The following is a 10896-nucleotide window of genomic DNA, read 5'->3' as shown; positions in this document are numbered from 1 at the left end:
AGGAAGTTCATAAGATTTCTGAAGGGACCTTTGTTCTTCACTTTACAGCTCAAGGTTTGCACAGATTTGGGCAAAATCAAATCCTTGCCCTTCACTGCCTCAGTTCTCTGATTTACTGTCTGAGCTCATTCAGTTGGGTGTAAATACACAGTTTGTTTCTCTTCTTTTTGGTATAATCTCTTGCTAAATTATCTTCGCCCACTTCATGGGGAAATTCTGCTTATTTGTCCTTCCTCAAACAAAGTTAGGAATATTTTCTGGGTCATTTTATACTTTTTTCAGTACCTTTTCTGATGCCTTTTTCTTTTGCAGTTGGGAGCTTTCTATCTATGACTCCAGCATCCTGACTGAAATTAAAATGAAATTGTTTTTTTCTTGAAAAAGAAACACCTGTTGCTGAAACAGGTTTTTATCCTTTTGGATCATCATTCTCATCTGCCCATCTGCTTCTATTTGTTTAAAGCCTTAACATATTCCAAATAAAAGCAATGCAAAAATATCCTAGTTCCAAGGCACAAGGTACAAGTCAGAACTCTGCTTGTTTCTTCCCCATTATCTTTTACTTCTTACCCCTCAATGTCTTTTTTTTTTTTTTTTTTTTTTTTTCCTCCACTCAGCCTAGTAGGCAGAGGAAGTATATTGGGGCCAATCTCACAGATCAATTGCAAGAGAAAGGTGCTGGTAGCTGGGAGGAACAAGGGAATTTCATTCTCAGAGGTATTTCATTCAATTACAAGAACTGGAAAGATAAGATCTGTGAATCAAGGCAGTGAGCTGTACAGATAGACCACTCAGAAAAACCTTTCTGTTGATATGGGGTCCCAAGTAATATGCTAGGAAGCTCTTGGTGTTGATTGAGAACTGGGTATTAATCAGGCAATGTTTATTCTGCAGATGAGATGTAGGTTTTTTTTTTTTTTTTTTTTTTTTCCCTTTGGGGACTCAGGAGTTGGACTCGATGATCCTTGTGGGTCCCTTCCAACTCTGATATTCTATGATACTCTATGATTCTATGATTCCTGTGAGCAGGAGTTTTAGCAATTTATATAGTGAAAAGAGAAAGTGTATACAGCCAAAAAAAAAAAAAAAAAAACTTCACCTATGCTAAAACACCAACATATAGTCTACCACAACACAGTACTTTGGTAGGAAAATGTATAATATTTCTCCCACAGAATCCTAGGGCAAAATCTTCAGTAAACTTTGTGGGATGGAGAAAGAACTAAGACAGACCAGTGCTGCTGAGGGGATATTCAGCAGTTGTGGCAATATTGTCAAAACTGAAGTTTTTTGTTTGTTTCTTTGTTTGTTTTTAACAGTTATAGTAGGTGAAGAGACATTAAGAGAGATAGGATAGGGGTAAGACCATGTCACCACAACTGAGATATTCATGAATATAGTCTCATGTATATTTATTGTAATCATAAAAGGAATGAAACCTTCCAACAAAAAACTAAACAAACAAAATCCACTTGGTATACAGAAGTCACATACAAACAAAATATCCAATGGAATACACACGGTCTCTACGTCCACAAAGATTTTAAACTCTGCACATGGATAAAACTTGTACTTCACATTCAGACAAGAGCTCCCATAGATGGATGCAGAAGATTCACAACATTTGTCATCCAGCAGCATTTTAAACTAACATATTTTTTAGAACCACAGTCACTATATTGCAGGACTAGTTGGAGGAGGAGGGACAGATTGAGCCTCACCCCCTCACAAATGTATCCTAAGCAAGTACTTCAACTTTTCTTCAAGAACAATTCAGCAAGTAAGTTAACTTGAAGGAGCCAGAACAGCTACATATTTTCAAGGTAAGCATTTGTCTTTGTGTATATATTTATATGAGGAATAATAAAAATACTAGGTAAAATTTTCTGCCAGCCCTTGAACAGTCAGGTCACTTAGCAATAAAAAAAATAGGTAAATCCTCAGTCCTGTAGCAGCCTGCATATTCACTTAAGTGGTACTTCCTATTTTGACTGTTACTTATCTCCTGCTCAGCTACAAAGATGTTCAGGATTTCCTTCTTTTACTAAGCAATTCCAGATTTCTCTCAAAATATATTTTCATTTTACCCTGGTCTGTGTAATTTTGCAGGTGATGGCACGGCAGATGGTATACAAAGAGGAAGAATTTTGAGGGCTCTTCAGTTCTTTGCAAGTACTGTCCTGTGCTACTTAATGTAATCTGTTTACTTTACTTGCTCAGAGAAACTATGTGAACACATAGGAAGGGAAAACCATACTTCTGGTTTTCCAGTAGGCCTTAGAGTTTGATTCTTTTCTTGATCAGGCTAATTTTAAAAACTATAAAAACCAGCCTTGTACATTGTCACAGAAATGCACCAGGTCAAACTGATAATCTACTTACGTACTTTTCAATGTGGTACTATTTATTTATTTATTTATTTATTTATTTATTTTTAGGAAAATTTTTCAGCAAAACCAGTTACTACCCTTGGCCTAGACTGAATGGCACAATTTTATTTAGCAAATTCCCAGGGCTTATGACACACTCTATTTGAAACCAGAAATGTAGCAGGAATTAACAGAATAAACTTCTCTGCAGATTCCATAGTCACTGCTGGGAACCACTCACAGACAGGTGATTTGGGGTTTAAAGTCTCAAATGTACCTAAGAGTTTTACTGAATAGCAATGGCCTTTGCTTGTGTGCTTACAGAATTATTAGAAATATGCAAAGATAAGAGGAAAGGAAATAGGAATGATTGGATGTCTCCTTTTCAATTCATGGTTAGATTCTGGGTTGCACTTGTTGCCATATAGACTGAGGGCCATGTAGCTGTTGAGTGAAGAGTCTGGGTGAATATATTTAAGGATATAATTCCATCTTTAAGATCTAGAAAAGTTAAGAAAATTAATTGGCATAAATGACTAAGGTCACTGTCCATTGTGCTAGATCTTCTTGCCTGTGACCTTCAAGCTGTTCCCAAATATGTTAACTCAGAGCACCAACTGAAGTTTGCCAAGTCATCTGCAAGAATATTGGATTCTCTTATTTAATATTTCAGTTTAGTATTATGAGTTAACTGCATCAGATTAAAGAGAATACACCAACATGGTACTATGGAATACAGGTAAACAGATAATGTAACTGATAATGCTCTGTAAATGCTGAGCTCTAGGAGGTTCTTTTTATGCTTCTAGAGAACATGCTTTAACAATATATGCAGATTAGAAATGGTTACAAGCATCTTCTGACTGAAAGCGTTGTCCCACTAGTGTTGATGTAATGTGATCATTTTCAAAAAGGATGCTCACAATTCTAAAAGTAAAATTGACATGCACTTGCAGTGAACAGACAGACATCTTTTACCATCATCTCGTATATGAAAAATAGTTTAAATGACTTAAGAATAGAGTAATTTTACACTACACTGGTAAAGCATTTACTATATAAATTTTACTACAAGACACATAGAGCTACTGGAAATCTTAAGCCACACAGGCATCATCAACAGCTTATCACACATACATGACACTTCTCCCTTTCACACAAGTTTATATACACTGAGTAAGTCATTAAATATTGCACTTATTGGCCCATGATTCCTCAGTTTTGAGGTATTCCAAAAATAGAAAACATATCTATTTTTATAACATATTTTCATGCAACATTTAAGACATTTCAGTTTCACAAATACTAGTATATAGGTTACACATCCTGACAGTCCAACTGAGCCACAACACATCTGACATTACTGACAAAATATTAAACAGCAGTTACACCACAAACAGTTCATTTAAGACTAATTGCAGGTACATGTCAGAATTACTCAAGGAAATTTATCGCCAGAAGTGGTAAGCAATCCCCAGCTTTCATTTCTGCATGGTATACATGATTCTGAAGTTACTGGACTTCCACTTTCTCCCAGCCAAATCAAATACCAGGTAACTCATTCTATAAATGACAAGCCACCTACACCTGCTGGAACCATGGTAAATAATCCTATGGTCTGCAGACGTAACCCATCTGATTTCTGGTGTTAATGATAAGTTTTGGATAAATCCCACTGTGGCATTTAGGGAATTCTGCATTACACTTGAATAAGTAGCAGTAGGAACTGAGTAAGCTTCAAAGACATACCACTGCAATATGCATACTACTTGTGTGTACTTACAGTTTGTGATTCAATGAACATCCCCATATAAACAAAGTAAAATAAAGGAAGGGGAATTAAAAAATGAAAGAAAGGAAAAAAGCTTACATTGCAAAGATGAACTGCATTTACCCCTCCTTAATAAAGAAAACTGGTGAAAATCATTCAAATCATTGAACTGAGTTGCCTCTTTAAATGACACTCAACAAATGGTGAGTCTTGGAGAATCTGGAGTCAGTCTGTACTGAAGAGACTATGTGTATGGATTAAATGGTGTAAATCAACAAAACTCTATTCCCTGTTGGCATAAGTGAAGACATGTTGCTTCATGCCCCCTGAGGGTTCATCTGTGAGGATTTACATACTCATGGTCTCGAACTGCTAAATCTGTCATTCTAAAGAGGAACTAGGTTCAAAAGCTGTGTGTCTAAGAAACAGGCCAAGGAGGAAACTGTCCTAACAGTCAATCAGCAGAACAGTAATTTAGTTGATGCCCTTAAAAATGCAAGGAAGAAAGCTTGCCTCTCCCCAGCATATATAGAAAAGTATAGTTTAGGGGAGGGATTGTTTTGTGGGGGGGGTTGTCTGGAATGCAAATGCAGCATCTCTCATCTGTGGTTGCAGAAAAAAAGGCATCATCATCAGGCGCAGAATTTGTATCACCATTTTTTCCCCCCTAGAACTGACAATTAAACTCAAAGCATTCTCAAAGTTAGGATCAAACTCCAGCAGATTTTGTGTACCATGAAATAGCACTTCTTTCCTAAAATGAAGAAGTTGCAGGTGGTACAGCTGAATATACAGAGCTGAGCAGACTGGGAAGAAAACTTAATCTTTCAGACTGATGCTCTGGAAAGGCCACAGAGATGTAGTTGCTCAGGTAGTTTCTCTAGGCATCACATTAAGTATAAGCACAGAGGAACAAACAGTTCCAGGTAACAGTCACATACACAGCTGTTCTGAGAGAAAGAGTATTTTTGGACAGAAAATCAGGCTACTTCCTCAGTATACCAAACAAACAGGTCAAAATAAAGAAAAAATATCAGCAAGAACAAAAAATGTAGAGTAGTAAGTTAGCTGTGCTGTAAGGACCAAAATGCTTGTGAACATGAACTCTTATCAGAATTAAAAACATGCATCTGAAGGTTGAACCTGATGAGGCTTGCTAGCTGTCTGGCTCATCAGTGCCATGAGGCACTGCAGGAGCTGGTCACATCCTGTGCTCCCATGTGCTATCCCAAGGCATTTTCTGAGAACAACTTTGATCATGCAGCAAGCAAGACACTATCAGAGCATGTTATGGCTGGTGTATTATCCATGCACAGGATTACCCTGCTGCTAAAAGCATTAGTCTAGATCGTAATTTGGAAAATGGGTTGTGCAGTGATAGTTCAGCTGGCACTATGGAGCTCAGGACCCTCTGTCCAGAGGCATCTAGACTCCCAAAAATGCAATACACTCTGTGTGGCAACTTCTGTATCTCCTCAGTTGACCTATGTTTTGGATGAAAAGGTCATCTGTGGATGGACCAGTAAAGCTCCATGACAATCAGTCTTATTTCTGTGCTGAGAGTGACAACAAATTAGTTCAAATTGTATAATTCTATAAGTATTTTTTCACCAAAAATTGTGATGAGGCTGAAAATAGTTTTGCATATCTTGTCCCAGGTTTTCAATTTAACAATCCAAACCTCTTGTTACCAATAAAGTAAATATTTTTATTTTTTTTAGCCTGATTCTTTTTCTTGACAGAACTGTACCACAACAGTGCTTAGATTAGGGATCTAACCAAACCCTGCTTCTGTCTCCTCCCATGACTAGTGCACAATCAGTGACTACTGGAATCTATGAAGAATGATTCATTGGTTGCATTGGTAGTTTAAATTTTGATCCTTGTTTAGGTTGTGATGGGATTTCCAAAGGGCTCAGTGTTAATGTACCTCTGCTCGCATTTAAGAAATTTGCAGTTCTACCACAGAAGTCAACTGGAGCTGAATTATAATGACACAGGATTCAGTTGGACATCCTACGCTATAAAACAGGCCAAGCCATAATTGTCAGCAGAATGAAAATCCCACTTCTGCTTGTTCCCCCAGAACTCAAACTAAAATTTTAGAATGCCTGGGGATGGGATAGTAAGTTACTTCCCCAAAGGCTTTCTGTCTCTTCCTCTGCAATAGCCAGTTCCCAACTGAGGAAGGTGAAGTATTGAGATTATCATGCCTCTCAAAAGCCAATTTGTTCCACTGGATGGAAAATAAAAACCTATTTTTCCAACCACAGGTAACCCTGATTGTTCACTACAGTTATATTCAAACATCTAGGCATTTCCAATTTCAGAGGAAGGGCTGGTAGGCTGAAGCAGATTGGATGGGACATCAGCAGATCATCCAGCATGACCTCCTCCTCAAACCAGTGCCAACTGAGAGGTCAAAGCAGGTTGCTCAGAATTTTATCCAGTCTGGTCTTGAAAACCTCCAAGGATCTGATGTGAACACATTAAAAATTAATTTTAGTTAATCTGACTAATTCTGAATTCTATTATAAAGTCTGAGTGTCAGTACAAAGATCCTAGGAGTTCTTATCTAGTGGCTGGTCTTGCATTTCTGTGACAAAGTCTGAGTGTTAATACAAAGATCCTAGGAGTTCTTATAGTGACTGCACTCCTACTTCAGGTGAGCCTTTTCCTCACAACACATGGCTGGCAGTCTCATGAGCAGCTCTGGCACCTTCTTTCCCCATCCTTCCCATCCCATGCAGAAGATCAGACATGTTGGAAGCCTGGCATTTTATTTGTCTCAGAAAAGGGAAGGAGAAAATCTTACTCTCTGATTTTGTTGTTACTCTTCTGACCAGTTCCTTGATGCAAAATGAAAAGCAAAATAATCCACCCCTTTACAAGGAAAGAATAATTTATCTATCACTCAACTTCTTTAAAAAGATATATGTTGATAATGTACTACCACCACTGACTAAAAACTACATCATCACATAGAGGCAGTGAGAGTCTGGAATTCATTGCAATGGAGTACAATCAAGGTGTGGCTGTAGCAAGGTGTCCTGTGAGCTTTTTACCTTGTTACAGTGTGCACAGGACATAGCTGTTTTGAAGCCAGCATCCCAGAGCAAAGCTGAATATTTGCACGTGTAGCAGTGCTGCATGATCCAGGACATGCTCAAGCTTTTATAAGATGTAGTGATGTCCTCCTTTCTCCTTACCTTGCTTTGCCTAGACCTTTTCTAAAGGGCTGAGGGCTGCAGGTAAGTGTTATCTCAAGGCTTGCCTGCTTGCTTTTCTGCAGCAAGCACAAAGCTTAGGGCAGAGAACTGGCTGCAATCTCCCTTGGTTTCTTACCACTTCTCTTTTCAAAGCAGCTGGTACCTACTGGATGAAGAGGTATCATTGAATGTCTCTCAACACAGTTATCAGTGTGCTGTCCTAGACAGGAGAGAGAAAAGCGTTATCCCCATAGAGAGGCAGGGTTACGGTTGGGGTAGCATCTGCCTCTTCTAGCTGACTGCTCACTGGTCCAAAGAAGAAAGTAGTTTTTACTTTTTCTTTGTAAAATTCAGCATGTGAAGGCTCAGCCTCTTTGTCTACTAGAAAAATAGGTGTTTAAGGAAGCTAGTTAACAGTACAGACATGGTTTAAACCCTAGACTAAAGAAAGAACATCTTTTAATATGAATTAGGCAGCCAGTGTAGCCCCCTGGTGGCATATCCATTTTGCATGTGCCTATATGCCTTGTTTGAAAGTCATTTTCACTATGTCAAAGTTTATGTAGTTTATTTAACCAGTAAAAATAAATAAATAACAGTGGCCATTTTCCTTTGTGTCTTTCAGGAGCTTATATAAATTACCTTTGAAAAAATGAAAGCGTATAGATGGATTTCTTTGCAGTTTCAAGCAGTTTTCAGTACCATTTGTTACTTTCCATTTTTTGTCTTCCTATTTTTTCCTGTTGCAGACAGCCTGAGAAATGTCAGCCTTGTCCTAAAGCCTGTCTAATAGGAACAATAAAACAGTTAATGCTTTCTCAATTATGCAATTTAGTTTAAAAATGTCACTGTGACCCAAATAAGGCAGCTGTACAAAGCACTATAGGGCATAGATGTAAGAAACTCCAACCAATTACTAAAGTACTTTTTAAAATTGTCAAATATGACTATTTTTAACACTTCATAAAAACAGAATTTGTGTGCTTTGTCCTGCCTTTTGTTGTGTATTTCACAGCCTTTTCCTGATTTTATAGGTATATTCAGACTAACTTCATAATAAATAATATTTATTACTCCTAGAACTTTTGAAAATTTTGGAAATTTCTGATTGCCTTGTCAAAAAAAGATACCCTCATCAAAGTAAAAATGAGGTCAAACTCCAACTCACTGACATCAGCAGCTCTTCTGCAGTATGTCTGAGCAAAATAAAGGTACTTGAAGCCAGTTTGGTGGTGGCTACCTGAGTGACTGAATGGGAGATGAAATTCCTGAAAGCTTAAGTGTGTCAGTTTGACAGCAGTATGACAAGACAGTTTTTGGCTACAAAAAAATGAGCAAAATGGATTTGGCTCTTTTAGGGGTAATATCAGTACTGAGAGTTTAATATTTTAATTCAGGTGGAAATGAAAAGAGCTGGTCAGCTCTCCTCTACTGGGACAGATACTACCAGGGTATGGTGAAATGAGAAATTAAATAAAGTTTCAGAAAGGTGTTAGATAGATATGCAGGTCCCACAGGATTGTAAATGGATTAACTAGCCAGACAGGATCAAGTACCTGGTATCTCTGAGGACCTGCACTGAACACCCACATCCAGTTGGAATCTCAAAGAGATGTTTGATGGCTTGGGGTCCAGGATGGTTGGAAGTTTGTTCCTTCTAACTTCTGCAATTTCTGAGCAGCCATGATGTATAACTTACTGAGCCCAGATTTGTCAAGGCAGTATGCTCCAGTAAGTATACCTTATACAAATGATCCAGACAGAATGAGTGATTAGCTCTTTAAAGCGATATTTCTAAATTGATTTTCAGTCAGGAGGAAATATAAATGTCATCAGGAAGCTTATTCTAAAATACCTTACATACTACCCTAAGGATTCAACTCTAAAATTTGAAACTGATGAAGCAAGTCAATTCTAGGCAAATATGGTCTGAGGGCATGGCACCAGCTGAAGTAAGTGTAATGTAAAACAGTAAAAAGAAAAGAGAAAATAATTGCCATCTTGCATGCAAACGCCAGATGCTAAAAATGGATCATTCTTTCAAACTAATAACATTTCTATACACATACTCAACCAGTTGCTGATGTAGAATAAAAGACTTTTCTCCCAAATAAATTAATAAGACAGTATAAATAAAGGCATATAGACCATTCATAAATACTCTGTTGGCAACAGAATGCACTGGAGCTGCCTTTGTTGATAGCTGCATTAACAGCCACAGTTGGGTTGCTGTGGCGGAGGGGTGTCCTTTAGTCGTGTGTTCTGCTTGCCAGCAGCAATGGTGGGATCTGTCTCCAGGCTTTCTGACATTTTGTCGCAGATGATATCCACGAGCCGCTCAAACGTCTGCTTGACATTAATGTTGTCCTTGGCACTTGCTTCAAAAAATTCAAAACCTAAGAAAATAAACAGCACTTGTAAGTTTGATGTATATTGCATTATCTCCAATAAGCACACAAACTTCTCTCGGGCAAAGAAGAGTGATGTGACACACGGAAAGTAAGCATGTGAGAGCACACATATAAAAGAGTGATTTTGCAAGAGCAGTTAAAATTGTACCACAATTGGAGTAACATTAGTGTTATTTGCTTTATACAAAGTCAGATAAAATCAAGACTGGCCCGAATACATTCCCTTAAACATATTCTACTTTAAAACAATTTCATCTAAAAACTGACACCAATTTGAGAATAGTATTATTTTAGAAATGCTCTCTATATGCAGCCATTGTGAAGGAATAATCTACTGTTCCATCTCCAGCTATTAAGTTCCTCTGAGTGTTATTCGACTGGAAAAAGCCATTTCCATCGTGTCATTAACGTGGTGCAAAAACAGATGACTCTATTGGGAAACAAAAAGGTAAAAAGGCAGACAAGGCAAGCAAAGCTTTATTTGGTACTTGAGATAAGGTTAAAACTGTGGGGCAAAAAATGGACCCCCAGCTAACACACTACACTAATAAACAAACCTTTTGTTGTTATTCTTTTTTTTGTCTTTAATTCATTTCTATGGAAGGACTTTTATCTATCCATTCCCAAAGTTTTCCCCAAAGGTAACAGTCAGAGCTAACATGAACACAGAAGTCTGTAAGGATCAGAGCTAGCTTTCATAAGCTCTGTTCTCTGCCCTGATTTGTCCCGTGTTATCTACCACATCTGCCGTCTTCCAGGTTTTGCAACTTGCTGGTCAGCCTATAATCCTTCTGACAGAGGTTTCTGCCAGTGCTGGGTCTTGTCTATTCTGTATTTCTTTGCAATTTCTTTGTTCTTTGTTTGTTTGCTTGTTTATTTATTTACTAAGGTTCCCCCATACACACCACCCCAACCACCACACACACACACCATGCTCCATCTCATCTCATAGTTGCCACATTGCCCACATGAGGACTCCTTGGTAATACAGAAGTTTCTCCTACTTCTGTCTTTCCACTGTCTCAGGTTTCAATATTAAGAGAGTTTACAAAATATCTAATCCACTAAAAATCTAACAGTGCAAATCTTTACTGTAAGAAAAGCTTTTCATTTGCTGAACTATTTTGATTTCTTCT

General features: G+C 37.9%; 1 protein-coding gene across 1 annotated transcript in view; it reads right to left on the bottom strand.

Moving 5' to 3' along the window:
* Positions 1-1387: 1387 nt before the first annotated feature.
* The window catches only part of RAB3C (RAB3C, member RAS oncogene family), a 142297-nt gene continuing 132788 nt past the window's right edge, over positions 1388-10896 (bottom strand). The window contains exon 5 of the mRNA XM_084503805.1: positions 1388-9745. Coding sequence (XP_084359931.1) covers positions 9558-9745 — 188 coding nt within the window. The 3' untranslated portion in view covers positions 1388-9557. The remainder of the gene's footprint in view (positions 9746-10896) is intronic.

Source organism: Aythya ferina, assembly GCF_964211825.1.
Source record: "Aythya ferina genome assembly, chromosome: Z".
Lineage (NCBI taxonomy): Eukaryota > Metazoa > Chordata > Aves > Anseriformes > Anatidae > Aythya > Aythya ferina.
This window is presented reverse-complemented; position numbering and strand designations above follow the sequence as displayed.